The sequence below is a fragment of the Quercus lobata genome, chromosome 10 (assembly GCF_001633185.2).
Source record: "Quercus lobata isolate SW786 chromosome 10, ValleyOak3.0 Primary Assembly, whole genome shotgun sequence".
Classification (NCBI taxonomy): Eukaryota; Viridiplantae; Streptophyta; class Magnoliopsida; order Fagales; family Fagaceae; genus Quercus; species Quercus lobata.
In genome coordinates, this window is record NC_044913.1 from 48,865,280 (window position 1) to 48,887,681 (window position 22,402).

At 41.2% G+C, this 22,402-nt stretch overlaps 3 protein-coding genes across 7 annotated transcripts; all 3 read right to left on the reverse strand.

Moving 5' to 3' along the window:
• On the reverse strand, positions 1-10,887 carry LOC115963249 (trafficking protein particle complex subunit 11). 5 transcript variants are annotated; one of them, XR_004085766.1, is made up of 11 exons: positions 10,238-10,887; positions 9,915-10,150; positions 8,988-9,068; positions 7,434-7,775; positions 6,434-6,600; positions 5,501-6,339; positions 3,605-5,161; positions 2,171-2,249; positions 1,385-1,481; positions 904-1,016; positions 1-790 (listed from the first exon to the last, which is right to left on the reverse strand). XR_004085766.1 is itself a non-coding variant. In XM_031082192.1 (7 exons), the coding sequence occupies exons 1-7, from the start codon at positions 10,635-10,637 to the stop codon at positions 3,678-3,680; spliced, it is 3,549 nt and encodes a 1,182-aa protein (XP_030938052.1). In that variant the 5' UTR covers positions 10,638-10,887; the 3' UTR covers positions 3,405-3,677. The 5 variants fall into 5 exon arrangements, 1 of the variants encoding a protein (XP_030938052.1); XR_004085765.1 differs by having other exon boundaries at positions 888-1,016; XR_004085767.1 differs by lacking the exon at positions 904-1,016 and having other exon boundaries at positions 1-443.
• A 6,964-nt stretch (positions 10,888-17,851) lies between these two features.
• On the reverse strand, positions 17,852-19,174 carry LOC115964888. Its single transcript, XM_031084119.1, has one exon. It carries the CDS (start codon positions 19,172-19,174, stop codon positions 17,852-17,854), a length of 1,323 nt encoding a protein of 440 aa, XP_030939979.1.
• Positions 19,175-19,996: 822 nt separating this feature from the next.
• LOC115964889 lies at positions 19,997-20,992 on the reverse strand. The gene is made up of 2 exons (XM_031084120.1): positions 20,469-20,992; positions 19,997-20,378 (listed from the first exon to the last, which is right to left on the reverse strand). Exons 1-2 carry the CDS (start codon positions 20,990-20,992, stop codon positions 19,997-19,999), a joined length of 906 nt encoding a protein of 301 aa, XP_030939980.1.
• Between the last annotated feature and the right edge of the window lie 1,410 nt (positions 20,993-22,402).

Genomic DNA, 22,402 nt, shown 5'->3' on the forward strand with positions numbered 1-22,402 from the left:
TGTTAACAAGATGCCCTGTAATCTGTAAATCAATGACATTAAGCTGCTCAGCATGACGTGAACTTTTTTGTTTTTATGATGTCCAACCTCAACAAGGCAAGGTCCTTTGGACCCATCCCTAAGGAATAAACCACGAATACATGACTCCACTCATCAAAAATGTGTATCAAATAATCCAGAAGAACTTGGGGGAATTGAACTCAAGATACATGGGTCTACAGCTCATCTCAAACCTTCAACCACTGGGCTGCACCCTAACGGGTATGACCCGTGAAAAAATCAAAATTGGTCTTATTAGATAGTTAAATATTTGTACTCTGGAGAGTAGAGAGAGAGAGTGAACCAAGGAAGGAGAAGGGATCTCCTAACAATAACATCCTCACTTCCCCCATCATGTCCCTTGGATCCTATCTGGTCAGAGAGATATGTACTACTTTAAACCCCTGCAGTGAACAGCCTTGCAATAATCAAGATGAAAATCTGATAGGACCCAAATATATCTTGCAATCTGCAGTGCTCAATTGGATAGCCTAGAAGTTCATGTGAAATGAAAAATAGCTGTACTATAGCCAACTACAAACCATGACAGTCCAAACCAGTCATATTATTACAAAATTTAATTTCCTGGCCATAAAAAGAGCAGACTTAAAAAAGAACTAAATGTTGACATCCTCCAGTTCCTGACACATCCTCAAAAGCATAGAAGATTAAGAACAGCTCACCAGGGCATTAAATTGGGGACTGAAACCCATCCCCCAAGAAATTATGAAGTCAACCTTTCCACAGAAACCTAATAAATCCATTATTAAAGAGTATTATGAATATAAATACCCCTTACTGAAAGATTCAGCTTAAACAGAAAGAAAGAATGGGGGGTAAAAGCATACGATTAGTTTGTTTTACTTTCTAGTTCATTGGGCTCTTTACTCAAACGTGTTCAAGCTATTAACATGTTGAGCCAACTTGGTCATGCTTTGATTTTGTAAAATAATGCCTCTAAATTTCGAAGAGACAATCTGTTAAGAGTAAAGCCAATAAAAGAACAATTTTCAATAAGCAGTGTTCCTTTGAAAACTCTGCTTATCTAAATAAGAATATAACAAGTATATTTCTCATAGAATAATAGAAAGCAGATGACTTAAATAATGATCAATGCCTTGCAAGTATGTAACTTAAGAATGGTTTGCATTTGCAAAGGAGAAAGGGAAAGGCGAGTTAGCCCCATTCATGTTACAGTTATATCTAATTCACTTACCATTTATAATCACTGTAAAAACAAAAGCTCAAAGATTTTATATTATCATGTCACCATAGGCCAATAGAGTGGAAAAAGAGACTGAAAATTTATATTATCAACTCCATTCACATATCTCATCCAACTTACAAATAAGAATACTTGGGCACTTCTTTCACAGATATAACAGATTTCTCCCACAGATCTTCACAGAGCTCTTCAAACTTCTCACGGGGTTATGGTGCTCCTGGGAGAGGAAGAAACACAATACATAAGACGAATTATAAGTGATATAATTGATCAATTCATTCCCTAGGAGCCAACTATCAGTATGCATAAATCGTAAGATACAAGGGAAAAAGCTAAGTTAAAACAGCTTCCCTTTGCCCAAAAATATAAAACATTTACATAAACTATTTTCTGTATATAGAGATGGGAACATCAAGAAGCATATTGAAAGTTTTATCAACTGCTATCATAAGCAATAAAAGACAAGTAAAGATAAAAATTGTTTATCACTTGCAAAAGAGGCATCAGTATGGCATCTACAAATACTTTGCTTACTGCAGGGCTCTACTACACAGGTTTAAACTTTTCAAAATTCAAGAATCTACAGCCTACACCACTCAACTGAGCCTAAAACAACAATTTAGTTTAAACTTAGCAGAATTTTTCATCTTGAATATGGAACACCCTTTTTCATTTCTAAACCCAAAAAAAAAAAAAAAAAAACTCAAAACTTTAATTTTCTTTTCCTCAGATTTCTCAACCAAACATAGGTTAATAAATGGACCAAAACAAAAAGAGCTCACATTCTCAGAGGTACTCCCAGTAAAGCCATGAGAACATGTTCTGATTCAAATCCATGAATCAAAGTTCAGAAAGTATGAGGAAATTCAGAGAGATATGAAAGAGAATTGTTGGTGAAGAACTTACCGTGGGGTGCAAAGCAGAGGATCAGAACCCAAAATGCCTTGGTTTTCAGAAGTCAAAGCTCACCGAACTGACTCTCCCCCTGCAACCTTATCGATATAAACCCAAAAAAAAAAAAAAACCTCTAAAACAGAAAGTTTCACATCCAAAAACAATGCAAATCCATATATAAACATATTAAGCAACATATTACAAGCAATTTCCAGTTTAATACAGTTTCTCAGAAACCAATCAGGATAATTTCAAGAGAAAGAAAAACAATAGATAAGATATCTGACTTGGAATCAAGACTTTTGGGGTATGGCTCTGGTGGCAATGTCGTGGGCTGGTGGCTGGAGACTATGGTGTCATGGACTTTTGCTAGGTTACTGCTCACATGTTAAAATGTGAGAGGCAATTGGAGAAATGAGATCGGCTATTGGTAAAAACTAAAAAGGAAGACTATAATCCCCTTCCCCTTCCCCTCACCTCCTTTCTCCTCTGCCCCCATCCAGATGCATTGAAAGAGCCAATGCCCTGTTGGCAGCTGCCCCCATCCAAATGCATTGCAAGTGCCAATAGCTAGGGCTAGGTCATGGTGGCTATTGCACCGGATCCAAATCCTCCTATGCTACCTTCTCAAGCCAGGGTTCAAGTCTCCACAAGAAACAGTAAAGGTAATTTAGGATTACTTGTATGATAATCATAGCTAGCACCAAAAACAGGTTCAGTCTGTGGTATTGCCTCTAGCCCTAGACCTCCACTTCTACAAAAAGAACGAACCCCTAAAATGTTTCCAGACTTCCAATTTACCATAACTTAACATATATGCTTATTCGATTACTGCTACGATTGCTAGAGACAATGCATCTCCACAAAACCTTAGACAAAGCATCCATTGTTTTCCCTGCTACCTCACCACTAGGGCATCACTATCTTGCCACTGTTTCTGTGTTGCCACCACTGCTTAACCACTGAGACAGTACTACCAACAGTCTTATTGCATAACCTACTATTTACTTTCATAAAGATAAATACTTTCATTTACTTAAAATTTCTGTAGACAAACATTTCTCGATATTTATATCTATTATTTTTTTTTTCTCACACCCTAGAGTTCCAAGTACATATGCAACATTTTAATCAATACTTGAAATTTTTTTTTTCTAATATCAGAGAAATTCTTTTGAAGATAAGAGCCTTCCCACCGAAAATTCCAAGATCTCCCTAAGACAATCAAATTTTTTATGTTAGTTCCTCAAATGAATATTACTTGACTAATTGTGGAAAATATGATATCCAAAAATACATCAGTGAATATTGACTAAAGGTCTTGAACTAAAGCATTTTGAAGAGATTTTCTGTGAAGCACAAGCATTTTGTAGAGATTTTCCGTGAAGCACTGGTTAAGTGGGGTCTAATCATCAAATAAGTCAGGACTAAGGTCTACCAACATGCCTTTGAAAATCCTGTCATCACATCTCTTCAGCACAGTAATCACTGGTTTCTTCAAATGTAAGAGGGCAGGGATTCATTCAGCCACAATGGATTCCTTCCTCTTGTCTTCCACATCAGCCACCTTGAAATGGGGCTTGGAGGGGAACACATATATAGTAGATGCAGTAACTGAGGGTTGAAACCCAGCTGAGTATCTTTCTGAGGTCAAAGTAAATCTAGGCAACTGTTGGATACCTGAGGCAAGTGGTACAAGCTTGTAATTGAGAATATACTCGGATTTTGGGAGAACAAAAACCGTGTCATTGTGAGACCCAGATAACACAAAACTTTGTGCATCTGCCAATGAGAATTTGACCTCTTGAAGCAATTGTGTTTGGTTCTGAATTTTGACAAGGAATGTAAAGGGGTCACCAAGGATGGCATATGGAGGACAGTCCAAACTCACAACCAAAGGTGGTAACTCCACATTTACATCAGGAAGTGTTTGTGTAGTCAAAACTGAAACAATTGTAGAACCAGATTTCTCTTCATTCACAGAATCCCTCCTCCATCTTACACACACAGTCCCTAACCTGAGTTTTGAAGAATTAGCCTCAGAAATGACAGTGAAAACCTTTTTGAACTTTTCTCCAGGCACAAGAAGGGCAGGATCTAGAAGGGTTTCATGTTCATGTTGCATGGAACATGACCCTTCAATGCCTTCATTATCTACTTCAAGAGACATGGATAGAAGGCGCAATGGCACCTCAGCAGAGTTCTTCACGCTAACAATGAGTACACTTTTTTCACTAAGAGGCAGTGATGCCGGCTGATCAGGATCAGGGACTAAGTTGATCCTTGAGAGCAGCAAAGGGTCCCTCCGAAATGGCAACATGATTTGATGGCTAAATTCAACAGCAGTCTTTCCTTCAATCTGCAAGCTCTTGTGGACATTAACTTTTTGTGCAGTTGATTCATTGCTATGTGGAGAATAGCCCAATGAGACATAAAGCATTACTGGTTTTGGTCGATGCCACTTGATTTCTAATTTGCAGGACCATGATTCACCACATTTCAGAAATGGAACAGATACCAATCCAAAAGATTTCTGAATTTTTTTGATTTCATCTGTGCCCAGTTGAGTTTCATCCTCCCCTTCTGGTCCAGAAATGCCAAGAAGCTCAACATGATGACTGTCCATAGACAATGATTCTGTTTCCCTCGGACTAAACAAGCCACCTCCTCTTACATCTACCAGATTAATCTTCAACTCGCCAGCGTAGACTGCATGGCCTGTGGATATCACAGTAACAGGTACTATGAAGCTCTCTCCAATAAATGCAGGGCCAGAAGCACCTAAATTAAGATCCACTTGTGGGTCTGGTTCTTCGACCTGGGCAGCCTTCTGACCGGTGAACGCTAGTGCAGGATCCTTCGTTGGCGAAGACTCTACACGGTCTTCAAACTTCCAAATCGGCAAATCATCCATTGATGCTGGACTTTCGGCTCTGCAACAGATCGTGAAATGGGGTCCCATTTTTGCAATAACGGATGTGCATTCAAGCTTTCCACTTTGATCTGTGAGTCATAAAATTTTCTTACAGTTAACACAACAGGAAATGGGACATAATGAAGAGAAAAATAATATAATTGATTCTAAGAAAAAGTTTCAGTAGAGGGTGAGAGCATTTATAGGAGAAGAAAAACAAAGATTTGGCTGTATCAGATATAATAAATGTATAGGATGGGTCATAATCATGTTATTTGCTAATTCAAAAGCCCTCCCTGTAAATAATTATTGATTGTTGGTAGGACGACCATGCTCAGTGTGTATTAGAAACATTTTTTTTTCCCTCATAGATTGAACATTGTATACAACCAAAACATAAAAGAAAGCAGAATAAATAACTGATTTACCAGATTTGATGTCATATGTCAAACGTAGCCATCTGTTAGTAGAAAGTGTAAGAGAAGGAGAAGTCTCTACTCGGCGGCCTTGTTTGTCATCAACCATAGAAGCTAAAGGAGATCTTTGGGCATTCATTATGATAAAGTTACAATCAGATTGATTGAATTGCACTTCTAATTGATCAATTTCAACAGTAAGGGGTAATTGTGATAGAAGTGATAGGGTAATCAAGGTGGATGAATTGGGTTTGATTATCTGTTCATGAAAAGCAACTGAAGCAAGAAGTACTGATCTAAGGGGACTGACAAGATCAATCTCAAGGTGTAGTGGGTTATCTCCAGTTATTTTTAGATTAGTACTGTTCTCAACTGATGCCAGCCCTGATTCTCCACTGACAAGCACAAGGACCTCCTTGTGAATTACTTCTCTCTGTGCTAGACTTGCAGGACCAGCTGGACCACAGTCTTTGAATCTAAAAGACTGGGTGTCTGTACCAGATGATGCTGGCAGTGCAGCCATTTCAAGGGAGTACTCTATAAAATCTTTCACTGCACCATGTTTCCTTGCACACTCTTGCAGGTAACCCAAGACCTCCCACAGCAAAGTGACCCACCCCTCTTGTCTGTACAGATTTGCGATACCCTCAAAAAGAGGTTTGGCATTATTGAATTCACCAACAGCATAATGTTCTCTGGCCATGTGAAATCCACAAAGAGACGCCATCCTCTGCACTTTGAGGCTACTGTATGATTCGTATGATTTCTTTAGCAGAGCAATTATTTCAAAGGAATCTTGAAACCTTTTTCCTTCCGCAACAGCAAAACGGATATACTCTTCATCAGTGAGACTGAAAACAAGATGAAAACTTATCAAGCTTGAGTAAGAAAGCATAATGTATTATCTTAGTAAACATCTTGGTAGTAATTTGTCAAAACACATACGGCTGCATAACAAATGTGTCACCTTGCTCAAGTAATCGAGCAAACTGACCCACATAAGTTGAAGGTACCACAGATTCAGCACTGTTATCAATCTCATTAGCAGTTTCTGACATTGATAGTGCCATTTCGAAAGAAGATCTCTTCTCCTCTAAGTATTGAGCAGCTAACTGTTTCAAGATGAAACATTGAGGTTCAGTCAGGATGCATCACTACATTCAACTAAGGTATCTAAGCTCATTGGAAATAAATTTTAGAAAATAAAATGTTAATAATAAAAATAAAAGGGTGCATCGTGGTTTTTACTGTTAATAAGTCAGCAATTGGAGTCTTTAATAGAGGCACCAAAATGAAGGTCTGAGTCCCTTCATAACAGGTGCCATAGACATAATAAAAAAATAAATAAATAAAAAAGTAGTTTCAACAATCATTTGATTCATTCAAATGCTATAATGTATTTAATATTGACTCAAAGAAGAGTATGCCTTAAGAAAGGGTGATACAAGAATGACTACATTGTTATCTATCTAAAATAATGTAATTCCAATGATTGCTTTTCCTCAATGTTGCTCTCGTCCTTTTCATTAAAAACTTGTGGTATGATTGGTGTGAGTGATTGGTAAATTTTGGAGGTAAAAGATGGGAATACACCAATCCCATTACATTTAAAGAGAAAATAACATTCCAACCTCTCTTAATTCCTTTGTCACCTGGTATGGTATGAGCAGAAGAGTTTGGAGTTGTGCCTCTCCAAATTCAAAACTTAACAATTTTAGCTATTTTAACTACTAGTGAATCATCCAAAAGGCTTTCCATATTGTAAAAGGAGCCGTCACTCTATCACGAAGAGGGCAAGGAAGAAGGTTTGAATGTACTTAATAGCCAAAGAGGAACATAAGATCTAGAGACAAATAAGGAAAAATATAGTCACAGATATAATTTATTTTTTACCTCAATGTGCAAGGGGATGTATATATCAGAGAGAGAGAGAGAGAGAGCTCACTTGATAGTAATAAGCTGGACGAGATTCCCACTCAGTCAAAGGTTTTTCCGCAGTAGCTAAAACTAGAGATGAAATATTTTTGATGACTGCTGAACTTTTGTCGAGCAGCTCCGCAAATACCAAAAACTGTCGACTCAACCATTCCCAGTGAAGAAATATAGCTTCTGGGGATCCAACAAGCCTTCTATACGAAGCATTGTGCTGCCGAAACCATGTAATCGCTTCTGCAACCTTTCCAGCATGCAATAACAAAGTGGATATTTTGAAGTTCAATTGCTCGGCAACAATTTTTATCTCCACTAAGCGTTGAATAGCTGGCAACCTCTTTGATGTCCCAATCATCTGTATCAGCCATATGCAAAGTTTGTTTCAGGGGAAAAATTAAAATGGCTTGCGATAGGTTTCTTTAAGAAATGAACAGGAATTAAGAACATATAAGCCTCATGGAATTGAGATAGTTTTGGATGGCTGTTCACAAGATTTGGTATTAGTTAAATTTGTGTCTGTTTTAGGTCAGCTGTTTGAATACATGCATTTTGAAAAAAAAAAAAAAAAGATTTTAAATGAAGCATTTTGAAACATGATTTTTACACAATTAAAAACTTGCTAAATCTGTGAAAAATTCAGTGCAAAAACACAGTTTTCTGGCAATTTTAAGAAATGCACCCCTATGAGCTACAATTTGAAAAGGCACTTTTTCGCCAGTTTTCCATTATTTTTATTTTTTTATAACTAATAAATTTTGTTGATGTGAAAAAAATTCCATCATGTATACCGGGGTAAACGAGATGAAAAGCAAATTAATTTCTAAGATTACAAAGATCCACAAATTTTAATAGGTTATCAAAAGGATATGCTCCTGTTGCCATCATCCACTCCAAAAGTGTTTGGAAAAATTGCATTTTTACTTTTAAGATAGACTGTTCACACCCCTCACAAATTCTAGCATTTCTTTCAAACCATATACACCACATCAAGCAATGAGGGATAGATTTTCATAGAGTGTTGTTTCTATGTCTTCCAACTCTGCCATACCCACAAGCTAATAAATCTACAAAATCTTAAGCACCACTCAATGGACACCAAATAGCGCCAACACAATATCCCATAATTCTCTAGCAAACGAACAATGCAAAAGCATGTAAGGCCCCATTTCCATGTCTTATAATTACAACACCAACTCACCAAAATTATATTCTTTCTCAAATTATCCGCTGTTAAAATTTTTCCCAAGGATGCAGTCCAAACAAAGAAGGCAACTCTTGAAGGAACCCTGAGTTTCCAAATACTTTTCCATGGTAACTTGACTGCTCCACTTGGGACTAGTGCTACATAGTAAAAACTTAATCTTCTTAAAAATAAAAAGCCAAACGAATTTTTTTTTTTTTTCATTTAAAATCTCTCTTTTTTCTAAACGAAATTGCAATGCCAAATGGACAGGTATAAGGTAAGTGGCAGGTTAAATTTGTATGGCATTATGTGTGGAGTTGGGCAGGAAAATTACATAAAGAGTATAATACAGAAAACAAATTGAACATGAGTTGAATTAACCACCTGTCGGAGTATATGATAGGCCTCATCATAAAACCTCAAAGCTTCACCCCAATCTCTTCGGAATTCTGCATATACAGCAACCTAGCAATTCATAACATTCATTCAGATTATACATAAACAAGTTGAGAAAAAATTATTATTATTATTATTATTATTATTATGACTCAGGTTCAAGTTCAAGTTAAGGGAACAAAAATAGGTAGAGGAAGATTAAAAAAATATACATATTAACATTAGTAGAAGTAGTTAAAAAGGACATGTCAATTAAGTAACAAAGGCTATGACTTCATATAGAATAAAATGAAGAAAAAGAATACATGTGGCTAACCCTAACTAATCTTGTCGGGATCCATAGTCAACCCCAAAATTTTGGTACTAAAGCTTTGTTATTGTTGTTTTTAAGTTCAAGAAACACCTAGTGCAACTCTTTGCAATGGTAAACTGCTCCAGTATTTTGATAAATCAACCATTGGATACATTGCCTTGTTATACTCATCATGTTTGCAACAAAATATAAAATCAATCAAAAATCAATAACTATCTTCTCATAAAATGTCTAAATTTCAAGTATTTTTAACTTAAACGAATCATAAGTTTATGGATTAGATAGAAAATAACGTCAAATTAATGCAAAATTTGGCACGCATGTTAAGAACAAAGAACAAAGAGAGTATGTAATCCGACGTTCACATTCACCATGCTTGTTGCCAAAAAATCAAAATGATCGGAAATCAATAACTATCTTATCATAAAATATTCAATTTTCAAAATTTTAACTCTAAAGTTATACACAACATTTTTTTACATGAATCAAATAGTAAATAACATTCAATTAACACGAAATTTGGCACGTATACATAATCCGATGGAGATATTCTCAAAATTTGAATCGAATACTTATTAATACAAATCTAAAAACTCACTTACTTTAAAGCAATAGCGAATGTGCAACTCAAGACCCGGAGAACTAAAGGTTTTCTTCTCAATACGCAATTTAATCCTTCTTCCTTCATCTCTATAATACACATTAGCCAATTCAGCAAGAACAGATCCCAACCTTTGAAGAGACTGTGAGTACTCATTCTGGTTGAAAACGACGACGTATTTCGAATCCAAATCCGCACGCTTTCGCAACGCAAGCATCCGATCCTCACTCACATCCTCTGCAAAAACCAAAACCGAACCAAAATTTACCAAAATCACTCACATTATTACCGAAAAAAAACCACACACAAAGTCGCAGCAAGTACCGTTCGAATCGGAGAGGACGACGACGACGAGCAATTTGATGTTACGTGGACGAAGCACGGTTTTGATTTGGTCAATATGGGAGCAGACTTGGAGCCACGCGGCGGGGTCGGAAGAGAGCTGAGAGTGGGAGAAGAGAGCGGCGAGGACGGAAGGGATTTTGGTTCGGTGCTTTGATAGCCAATCGCGCTTCAATATGCCGATCGGGGGAGAAGGGGAGGGGTTGTCGGGTTCGGGTTTGGAGAAGAGAGAGATTTTGGTGAAGTCGGGGAGAGCGAGGGTGTTGATTGGGGGTTGTTCGGAGTGGAGGTGTTTGGAGATGGTGGTGTGGAGTTCCGGACAACCTACTATGGATATTAGTGTCACTGGTGGAGTTCTTAGCTCTTCTGGGTATTCTTCCATTTTTTTTTTTTTTTTTTGGATTTGGGAAAATTGGAAAATGTTTGAATTGTGATGCAGCTATAGTATTAATGTCGTTGCATTGGGAATTAGTTGAGGAGGAAAATTGAAATCCACTGGATTTGGTTTTCCGCTTCCCTTGATTTTGATTTTTGTTTTGGAGATGAGATCGGCAGTGGAGCGAAATGGGGGATCCGGGTTGGTTTCAGAGAGTAATGTCAAACGTGGGTGTGAGTTGTGCCTGTGACAGAAATTGGCCTCATTGGACGAGATCCGGACCCGATAACCTGGTCCAATCCAATTAAATAATTAAATTATAAATTACAACTCTAAAAGTTAGTTTTTTATATTTTATACTCTAAAATTTCTCTTCATTAACAAAAGCAGCCCTTCCGTTAATGGAGTCGTTTATGTGCCCGTCAAGTGACATGTTAGTAGTTGAAACACACTCCAGTCGTTAGAAAATCACTCACTATTGATCTAGTCGCCTTGGACCTGATCTATTACTGTCAAGTTGGAGCTGTTACAAATGGAGAGACAAACAGCTTAAAACCAAGAACTAAGAACGATAAGGGTTTGTGGGGGTTCAAAAAAACAAAACAAGTTTGGGTTTTTTTTTTTTGGGCAAATGACATTGTTGAATGGAATGGCATCAACTTTGTGATTTTTTTTTTGCTTAGTGAAACGATGTTGTTTAATGGCTCTGTAGTAGTGGAATTCGCTTGGGGTGAAACGACATTGTTTTGGGAAGGTTGACTTGGCAAAAAATAATTACACATCAGGGGCTGGAGTATGTTTTGGCTGCCAGCATGTCACCTAACGGCCACATAGATGAGTCCACTAATGGAAGGATAGCTTTTGCTAACAAATGAGAACTTCAAGGTGTAAAATTCAAATAACCCCAAATTTTGGGGATTTATTTTGCAATTTACAAAAAAAAAAAAAAAAATTACACGTCAGGCGGCTGGAATGTGTCTCGGCTACCAACATGTCACTAGATGGCCACATAGGTAAGTCCATTAACGAATGGCTGCTTGTGCTAACGAATGAGAACTTTACGGTTGAGTTAACTAGAACCCACTGTCGTTGGCCTATTTTGAGTTGGTATACTTTTCTTCAAAATAAAAAAAAAAGTGTGAGTTGGCATATCAATTTGAGATTTTTTTAAAATTATTGTGACTTTTTTTTTTTTTTTTTGTTTCCTAACACTATATACTGATTATGTTTATTTATTTGATCAGTTATTTAAATTATTAAATAATATATATATATATATATATATATTAATGTTTGTTTGGCTTTAGCTTTTTGTATAGCTTTTAGATTTTATGTATAGTTTTTTAAAACCTCACTTAAAAAAAAAATTATCACTTTTTCAAACTTTAAGTATATTTTAGTATACTTTTAGTAAAAAGCTAAGTAAGATGATGTCAAATGCATACTAAATTTATGCCAACTTATATGTTGAATGGCTTTTAAGTAAGGGTGTCCAATTAACCCTATGATTCACCAAAACTACCCTAACCCCTTGAATTTGGTTGATTTTTAGGGGTTGATGGATTGAGTTAGATTGCCAAAACTTTTTTTTGCTATGGGTTGGGCCTGGTCAGGTCAAAAGATTCACAAATCTTCTTAACCCAACCCAGCCCACCTAATTTAATATATATTTAAAAAATATATATATTTTTGTTAATTACTCTGTTTTCTCTCTCCTTGATATAAAATAGAACTATGTATCTTACAACTAAGTTGGGATAGAACTACATGATATCTTTATAACTAAATATTTTTTATAATTGTGTTGGCATGATAATATGTGTATGGTGGTGCTACTATTTAGAATTTTTAGAAGATGGTATGGGGCAACACATATTTGTAATACTACTTGTAGGATCACAATTCGGGGCCCAAGCCCAAAGGGTATGGGGTCTTGGTCCAAGGAGCCCAGAAACAATGAATTTGTAGAGAGTGGGCTGTAGAACTAGGTCTTAGTGAATTGGACAACGGTTAGTATTGGGCTATACAATAGTTGAACACAAGTAAAACACGTTAGTATCCATAGATCCTCAGTCCGAGGAGATAAGATGAATATATGTCAGTCATTGTTTGAAGATTACGGTCGTTTGTATTGCTACAGTATTCTCTCTTCTTTTTCCTCCGTCCCCTTTCTCATGGGGACTCCCCTTCTTATATAGTCTTCTTGAAGCTATCATGGTCTTACACTTGTTGATCATCTAGGCTCTTACTTGAGTGCTTGTCCCATCGGACACCCCCTTTCAGCCTTCTGTGAGTTGTGGTAGCCAAGACAGCACTATTCATAGGTCCTCTCCATATTAATGCGGCAAAAAAAGTAGCTGCAACGCATTTAATGTTGTAGCAGCAGCCTCTTCTTGGATATCTTACGTTTCCTTCTTTCTTACGGGTCTGTGGGACGCATCCCTACTGCTAATGTCTGTTGGGGTGGGTCCTTCTAGCAGACAGAGTGCATGTTTGAGCCATACTCATCACGTTCGAGGAGGCATTCCTCCTCGGACCGTCCTTCAAACACACCCCTATCCACGAGACCTGGGTTGGAAATCCTTTTGGCATCCATTTCCTTTCCTCAGACATTGCTAATCATCCCGGATGGGGCCGAAGGCCCATTCCATGATTTGGGGCCTTTGCCTTTACAATAGCGCTTCAAAATTCAGGTTTTTCCCTTTTATCCGAGAAGAAAATGGTGGAATTTTTATATTTAATGAATAAGTCACCACAATTCCTCAATTCACATGTGTGGGAGCACTGTCTCACGCGCCTCATTACTGCTATTGATGTTTCGTAGTCCACAAGGTGCCATTAATTACACCAGGCGGCTCTATGTACCCTAGTATTCAATGGTGGGGCGCTTAATCAACGGTAGATATTCCTCTAAACTTTAGGCGGGAGTAATCCCGTTCATTTTTCCTCGCTATATAAGGCTCCTGAGGGAGATTACTTTCCCTTTTTTAGAAAAGACATTCAAGCGTTCTAGAGTACTTCAACATTTTCTCTTGCGAAATACTCTAAGTCCCTGAGTTCCATAGCTGTTCTTGTAAGGATTCCCGATAGATCTTTTGAAAGTTTAAGAGATTTAGAACTCGTACTTCCTGTAAGTTTTCATTTCCCCATATTCCTTTGCTCCCCTTTTTTGTTGTTCTCCTCGACCTTCTTTCGTTTATAAACCTTTCTTCGTGCCCTTTAGGGTTAACTGGATGGGTAAGTTTAAGAGCCTAGTAGATTCTCCGGCCGATATGGAAGGTTTTAGGACCAAGTACCATATCCCACAAGGAGTGGGTCTAAAGTATTGCTCCTCAGACCAAATCCTAACCAAGAGAGAAACGGGGCAGGTCGTCATTTCTATGATCACTTTTATAAAAGGAGGGATGACGATTCCTATGGGTAGGATAACTAGGGATTACTTGCGCGGCCATAGGTTGGCCCCCCACCAGTGCGCCACTAATATGTTCCGGATTCTAGGGTGCGTAAATGCTCTGAATGAACAGATGAACCTCGGCCTCTCATGGCACGATGTTGTTCACTTGTACGAGTGCCACTGCCTTTTCGAGTTGTATTACCTGAAATTCAGGTCCGACGAGGTGAGACTGATATCTTGCCTTCCCAAGTCCAACAAAGGCTTGAAGGACGATTATCTGATCGTTTCTAGAGCATGGCATGACGGTCTTCACTGCCCAATTAGGGCAGGAACACCAGGTGGGACACTCTAGGATCAGGTCCCTCAGCAGGGATCTTAGTCTTTTGAGCTTTCCCTTTACTTGTTTTGGTCTTGGTTTTGGTTGCTTGTTTTCTCGGACTGACGTAACCCTTCCTTTGGATGTTTTGCAGACAAAGTACACACTACCTCGAGGATCAGCCTAGTCAACATCCAAGTTCTCAACTACCTCTTAAGGTCGGAGATCTTTGTGAGTGAGAACGGGCAGTTGTGGGTCGCTCACCTCATTTTGGACTACGAGCCTCTATCTCGTGCCTTCGTGGACGTGGGCCAGGCGATAAGGGCCAGAAGTCCCCGATTAGCCCGTATTGACGTTTCTAAACCGGGCTTCTTAGCTCGGAGAGACTTACCACCAGTCTAGCCGCTCATTCATCGCATTCCCCAGGAGGTAGCCATTCTAGGGGAGGGAATTGATTCCACGCACTCGTCCCTCGAAGCCGAAATCGATCATTTCCACTTCAACGAAGAGGGTGAGGTATCAACAAGGCTCGTAGAGCTTTCAGATTCCGGTTCGGATCTTGATCGCTTCTCGGCGGCTCACTCTCTGGAACTAATAGTTGCTCGGATCGACACAAGCCAAGAAGTTGAAGAGGAAGGCATGGACCTAAAGCCAAGATCTGGTCTGAGGGGCCTCATGTCCAATAGGAACAAAGGACAATCCTCTAAGGATGCCCTTAAAAAGCAAGTTCCTGCCAGCCTTCCTCCTTTACCTCCTCCTTCCACTGACCCCGCACTACAACCCATTCCAAATTTGAGGTGGAAAAGGCCGGTTGAAGAACTGGAGGAGGGCGAGGTCGGCCCTCAGAAGGCCAAACAGCAGAAAAAAGGCAAATAGCCTAAAGACAAGAGGACAAAGTCCATAGACAGCCGAGATGAGGTTGCACATAGGAGGGGGCAACGCACCTGGTCTCCCTGGCTAGAATTGGATGGCGCTCCCATCCCTTGGGACGCGACCCTTTGGGAGTCCCAGCGGGGGCAAGCGTCATATCTCACTGAGCCCCTGTACCAGCCCCTCCTCTTGCCTCATGACATGGACAAGCTTCGGACTACGAGGTAACCGAACCTCTTCATGTCATTGAAGAGGGATTTCGCTATGGTAAAATGAAGATTCTCCATTGTTCAAGTTCCTTATTCTATGCTCATCTATTTGTCGTCTATGTTTTGATGATTCTTCCATTACTTCTATGCAAGTCACCCAGCAAATCTTCGTGGCCGAGGAGTGGGTGAAGAATTCCCGAGATGAGTTGAATGCTGAGGTTCAGTCCCGCCTCGCCACTAAGAAAGCTGTTGGTGTCCTTAGGGTGGAAAAAGAGAGCCTAAGTGAGAAGGTTAAAGAGGCTATTAAGGCTTGGGATAGCGCTGAGGCGGGCCTTAAGACCACAACGAGGCAGGCCGAGGACATGCGCCAGTAGCTTCACTTAACAGAAATAAACCTGGCCACCAAGAAGTAAACGGTCCTGGATCTCAAGGCGCAACTACAACAAGCGAAGGAGGCGGCTCGGGTGGCCAAGGAGGCGGCTCGGGTGGCCAAGGAGGCAACTGAGGCTACGGTGGCAGCCTTTTACGAGCGTGGGGTGAAGGATACTGAGGCCAGCCTGACCGAGGAGGTGGTTGTGGTTTGCAGGGACTACTGCATCGAGTCCTGGGGAGTAGCAATAGACCGGGCGGGAGTTCCTGCAGACTCCAAGCTTAGGAGGATCGAGAATATCTTCTTCCCTGAGGATATTCGAGAGATTCCTAATTCGGATCCTCTTGAGAAGCTCCTTTCCGCCCCGACCGCCATTCCTGATCCCATCGTTCCTGAGGGGAAATGGGTGGATGAGGAGGCACAGCCACCAGCCAAGGACAAGTCATTTGAGGATGCCCTCACAATCAGAGATGTTGTCTCACGGGCCAAGGATGCCGAATCTAAATCCAAAGTCGGAGATGATCATCCCGAGACTGATGACCCTGCAAAAAGCCCAACCAAAGATAAAGCCTAGAACTTTAGTGTAGGGTTTTCTTTTGTAATTGTTTTGTTCTGCCTTTCATTTCCTTGGCTTTTGCCAATGTCTATAAGATAACTTCTTTTGGAGTTTAATGAATGATATAATTTCTTCTTCTTTGGACTTTATTTTTACTGCTTTAACTTTATTGTCGTCATGAATGAATTCGAACTATGTTGCTAGATTTCTAATGGTAATTCATTATAGCTAAGTATGAGCAAAGGAAAAAGATTCTTCCCCAGTGCTTTGTGCTCTTTCTAAGTAATTAATTTCCCCTGGACTTATGGTTTGAGGGGCCACACGGGGCCTAGGTTCTACTTAATACTTGTATAAAGATATGGAGCGATTAATTTCCCCTAACCCTGTGGTCCGAGGAGCCACGCGGGACTTGAGTTCTATTTAATACTTGGATAAAAATGCAAAGTGATTAATTTTCCCCAAGCCTGTGGTTCGAGGAGCCACGCGGGACTTAGGTTCTGTTTAATACTTGGATAAAAATGCGAAATGATTAATTTCCCCTAAGTCTATGGTCCGAGGAGCCATGCGGGACTTAGATTCTGTTTAATACTTGGATAAAAATGTGAAGTGATTAATTTCCCCCAAGCCTGTGGTTCGAGGAGTCACGTAGGACTTGGGTTCTGTTTAATACTTGGATAGAAAAACGAGAGACAAATAACATAAAGGCTTTTCGTAATAGAAGGGTATATCAAGAGTGGGAACTTTCATTAATAATAGTACATTTTCAGGTTGTTTACATTCCAGGGGCGTGGTACTACATGCTCATCCAAATCTTCTAAAAAGTATGCCTCTATGCTGGCCACTGAAGTGATACGATATGGCCTTTCCCAATTTGGTTGGAGTTTTCCCCATGCGGGATTTTTTGTAGTGCCCAGAACTTTTCTTAATACCAGGTCCCCAGGTGCTAATGGACTTAGCTTTACCTTGGCGTCATAACCTTGCTTAAGCTTGTGTTGGTAGTAGGCGAGTTGGACCACTGCCCTTTCCCTTCTTTCCTCGATAAGGTCTAAACTCTTTTCCAACAGCTCATTATTGTCATTGGGACAGAATGAGCTGGTTTTCAGTGTTGGAAAGTTTGTTTCTAGCGGAATGACAGCCTCGGCCCCATAGGTCATCGAAAAGGGGGTCTCCCCCGTTAATCTGTGGGGTGTGGTTCGATACGTCCACAGGACATGTGGCAGCTCTTCCACCCATCTTCCCTTCACGTCGTCTAACCTCTTCTTTAGCCCGTTTACTATGACCTTGTTAACGGTTTCGACCTACCCATTCCCCTGGGGGTAAGCCAGTATGGAGTATCTATTCGCAATTCCCAACTCGCTGCAGTACCTTTTGAAAGCCTTACTATCGAATTGAAGACCGTTGTCCGAGATTAGGGTATGAGGGACTTCGAACCTGGTGACAATGTTTCTCTAGACAAAATTCTTGGCATCCACGTCTTTGATATTCGCTAGTGGTTCCGTTTCGACCTATTTAGTGAAGTAATCAGTGCCGACGAGCAGATTTCTCTTGTTCCCTACTGCTTTAGGAAATGGCCCTATGATATCCAAGCCCCACTGAGCAAACGGCCAAGGGCTGGATAGTGGATTGAGGATCCCCCCCGGTTGATGTATATTTGGGGCAAACCTCTGGCATTGGTTGCACTTCTTCACATATTCGTATGCCTCTTTTTGCATGTTTGGCCACCAGTAACCTTGGGTTATGGCTCTATGGGATAAGGACCTACCCCCTGTATGGCTTCTGTTAATTCCTTCATGCAACTCCTCCAGGATAAGTTTCGTGGCGTCAGGGTGCACGCAGAGCAAGTACGGTCCTGAAAATGAGCGTTTATACAGTTTCAAGTCCTCGGATAGCCAGAATTGAGAAGCCTTTCTTCTAATCTTGTCGGCTTCGCTCTTTTCTTCGGGTAAGGCATCCTCTTTTAGAAATAGTATTAAAGGGTCCATCCAGCTAGGCCCCATTCTGACGCTGTGGACATGGATCACTTCCATCTTCACCACCGAGGGCCTGTGTAAATCTTCCAGAAGTATAACCCGAGGTAAACATTGAGCCGAGGAGGTGGCCAGCATGGCCAGAGAATCGGCATGGGTGTTTCCACTTCTGGATATATGCAATAGGCTAAAAGAATCAAAACGTGACTGCAGGCATTTAGCTTGGTCTATGTACTCTTGCATTCTTTCATCCCTTGCTTCTAATTCCCCATTTACTTGACCCACAATAAGTCTTGAGTCCGAGAATATGTTTACGGATTTCCCGCCTAATTTCTCGACCATGGACATTCCTTCTAGCAGGGCTTCATATTCTGCCTCGTTATTCGTGGCCGAGAAGCCTAGTCTCAGCGATTTTTCAATAGTAATCCCCTCAAAGGAAATCAGGACTAGTCCCACCCTAGAGTTCCTTTGATTTGTTGCGCCATCGACGTATACTTTCCAACAAGTGGGCCCTTGCAGAGAAATTTCACCAATTGATTTTTCATCCATGCTTCGCATTCCACCTTCTTCTTCTAGTGAGGGTTCAGCAAATTCAGCCACCAGATCCGTGAGGATTTGGCCTTTTACGGCAGTGCGAGGCATGTACTTAATGTCAAAGGCGCACAAAATGGTGCCCCATTTAGCAATTCTCCCTGTGTAATCAGCGCTTCGGAGTATAGACCTGAGCAGGAGTTGGGTTAGAACAATGACTGTGTGTACCTGGAAATAATGGGGGAGCTTTCGTGTGGCTTGAACAACCACCAGGATGGCCTTTTCTAGGGGAAGGTAGCGAATCTCAGCCTTGTGCAATGACTTGCTCATGTAATAGATAGGCCGTTGTACGCCGTTGTCCACTGTTGTATCAACACTAAGCTTACTGCATGAAGGGCCACGGCAATGTAAGCGAACAAAACTTTATCGGTTTTGGGGCTAGACATGATTGGTGGCCGAGACAGATACTCTTTGAGCTGTTGGAAGGCCAAGGTGCATTCTTCGGTTCATTTGAACTCTTTCCACTTGTTTAACAAGAGAAAGAAAGGTCTACACCTACCAGCCGAACGAGAAATAAAATGATTCAAAGCGGCAATCATGCCGGTAAGCTTTTGGACCTCCTTAGGATTCCGAGGAGGTTGCATGCTGTGGATAGCTCTAATTTGGTCAGGCTTGACTTCAATGCCTATGTGGGTCACCATATAGCCCAAGAACTTTATTGATCCCACCCCGAATGAACACTTAGACGTTGAGGCGCAACCTGTGTCTCCTTAGGATTTCAAAGATGTCACTGAGATGTCTCACGTGTTCGGACACCAATTTACTCTTTACTACCATGTCAACTATGTAGACTTCAACATTCTTACCCATTTGTAGCTCAAACATCGTTGTCATCATCCTCTGGTAGGTGGAACTAGCGTTCTTCAAACCAAAGGGCATCACTTTATAGTGATAGTTTCCGATGGGTGTGACAAAAACTGTCTTTTCTTGGTCGTTTACAGCCAGGGGTATTTGATGGTATCCCTGAAAGGTATCTAAAAAGCTCATTCGAGGATGTCCCACTGTTGTGTCTACCAACCAATCTATCCAAAGGATAGGGAAGGAGTCTTTTGGGCAGGCCTTATTCAGGTCCGTGAAGTCTACATAAACTCGCTATTTTCCGCTCTTCTTCTTCACCACGATAGTATTGGCCAGCCACTTAGGGTAGAAAACTTCTTTGATAGCCCCTGCTTTCTTAAGTTTCATCATCTCCTTCTTGACCGCATCAACATGCTCTTTCGACGGATGCTGAGGGGGTTGCTTCTTGGGTGTAACAGATGGATTAATGTTAAGGTGGTGGCATATGAAGTCCGGATCGAACCTTGGGGCCTTGTAAGTGTCCCATGCAAACACGTCCACATTTTCCCTAAGAAAATCAATTAGCATTTCTTTCTCTTGGGGAGGTAGTTTCGAGCCGACTTGAAAGAATCTTTTCGGATCAATGTCCACAGGAACTTTTTCCAAATCCTCGCAATTTGCCTCCTCGGCTGATCCCCTACCAGTTATGGCTGGGGTTGTTAATTGCTATAAGCCGTTCTTGGTAGAGGTTGAGGGCTCGGCACTTGGTCGTCGTGAGATGGCAGACACCATGCATTGTCGAGCCATGGCTTGATCTCCTATAACTTCTTTGACCTGACCCTTCGATGGATACTTCACCTTTTGGTGCAGGGTAGAGGAAACAACCCCTAGGGCATGAAGCCAAGGCCTAGCTACAATGGCTGTGTAGGGTGAGTATGCATCCACCACTATGAAGTCCACCTCCACTATGTCCGAGCCTGTTTGTATGGGCAGTCTAATCTGGCCTCTCGGAGTAACGGTTTTCCCTTCAAAGCTTACCAAAGGGGAGTCGTATGCCGTCAAGTCTTCGGGTTTCAAATTCAGCCCCTTGTATAGGTCGGGGTACATTACTTCCACAGTGCTGCCCTGATCGACTAACACTCTCTTCACATCATATCCCCCAATCCTGAGTGTGATGATTAGAGCATCATCATGGGGTTGGATAGTTCTGACCTTATCCCCATCCGAGAATCCCAGCATGGGTAAGGCCATCCTCTTAGCCTTCTTAGACTCTCGGTCGTCAATCTCAGCGGGAAGTCGGGCCACCGACATTACTCTGGAAGGATGAGAATCGGTCCTTCTGGGAGCGGCGAGAATGACATTTATCGTACCTATAGGTGGTCTCAAGGTGTCCCGTCGTGCCTTAACGTTCGTTTGTTCTTGTCGGCCACTGGAATGATGCAGGAGGTGACTCAATTTTCCCTCTCAGACTAGCTGGTCCAAATGGTTTTTCTGGTTTCTACAGTCTTCGGTGGTGTGCCCCGGTTCTTGGTAGTACTAATAGTATAGGTTCTGGTTGCATTTCGTAGGGTCCCCTGCCATCCTATTTGGCCATTTGAAGAATGGTTCATTCCTGATTTTATCCAAAATCTGATGTAATGGATTTCGGAACATAGCATGGACTGCCTGCGCATTGGTAAATCCAGGTTGCTCCGTGTAGTCTCTTCTCGATCGGTTGTTGTTGCTAAATCGGTTTGACCTAAAGTTCCTCCTCTCCTGAGGGACAACCTTCACTTTAACCTTACCCATCTGTTGGTCCTCTTCGACCCTCTTGTACTTGTCGATTCGGTCCATGAGCTGGCGTAGGCTGGTGACCGTTTTCCCCGACAGGGATTTTCTTAAATCGTGCTTGGTCGGCAGGCCTCTCTTGAAGGTACTAATGACAACGTCATCATAATTGCCTTTATCTCATTATACATCTCCTAATACCTATTCGAGTAGGCCTTTAAGGTCTCCCCCTTTCGTATGGATAAGGACAAAAGGGAATTCAAGGGTCGAGGAACCCTGCTGCTCGTGATGAAGCAAGAGCCGAAGGTCTGGGTTAGCTGCTTAAAGGAATTTATGGAATTCGACCTGAGGTCGTCAAACCATCTCATTGCCATGGGTCCCAAACTAGATGGAAATACTTTGCACATCAAAGCTTCGTCTTTGGAATGGATGGCCATCCTCTGGTTAAACTGACTTACGTGCTCTACGGGGTCCGTCCGACCGTTATATATGGTGAAGGTAGGTTGATGGAACCCTCGAGGAAGTTCAGCCTCCTCTATCTTGTGTGTGAAGGGTGACTGGGAGATTCGGTCTAGGGCTTTGCTCATGGCGTCGTTTACTAGGCCCTTGTAGGACGGACTTCTATGACTGTGTTTGTGAGGTTGCTCTTCCTCATAGGAGAAGGTTTCACTTGGTGGAGTTCTCGACCTTCGCCTGTATTCGTTGTCCTCTTCATCGCTGGTGTCCAGGCTGGAGGAGGGACTCCTTCGTTGCACTCGACACAACTTCCTCTTCAGGTCATCAATTTCCTGCTGTAGAACTCTGTTATGGTCTCGCTTTTGGGATGCATGACTTTTCCCCTTTGAACGGCTTCTGCTCGTATGAGAGGTATGTACACTACCCTCTCGTCGCTTCTCTTGATCTCTTTCCCGTTCGAGGTTAAGAAAGTTGTCCTGCCGTTAGGAGTCTGCGAGC

Bases quoted from the DNA above. Each gene is read 5' to 3' on its own strand.
- LOC115964889 (XM_031084120.1), bottom strand. From the start codon at position 20,992: ATGTCGGTGGCCCGACTTCCCGCTGAGATTGACGACCGAGAGTCTAAG. The intron at 20,379-20,468 runs GTCTGCCATCTC...CATAACTGGTAG, and splicing joins ATGGCTCGACAATGCATGGT to GGGATCAGCCGAGGAGGCAA.
- LOC115963249 (XM_031082192.1), bottom strand. From the start codon at position 10,637: ATGGAAGAATACCCAGAAGAGCTAAGAACTCCACCAGTGACACTAATA. The intron at 10,151-10,237 runs GTACTTGCTGCG...TGGTTTTTGCAG, and splicing joins CGTCCTCTCCGATTCGAACG to AGGATGTGAGTGAGGATCGG. The intron at 6,601-7,433 runs GTGAGCTCTCTC...ATCTTGAAACAG, and splicing joins GTCCAGCTTATTACTATCAA to TTAGCTGCTCAATACTTAGA.
- LOC115964888 (XM_031084119.1), bottom strand. From the start codon at position 19,174: ATGAGCAAGTCATTGCACAAGGCTGAGATTCGCTACCTTCCCCTAGAA.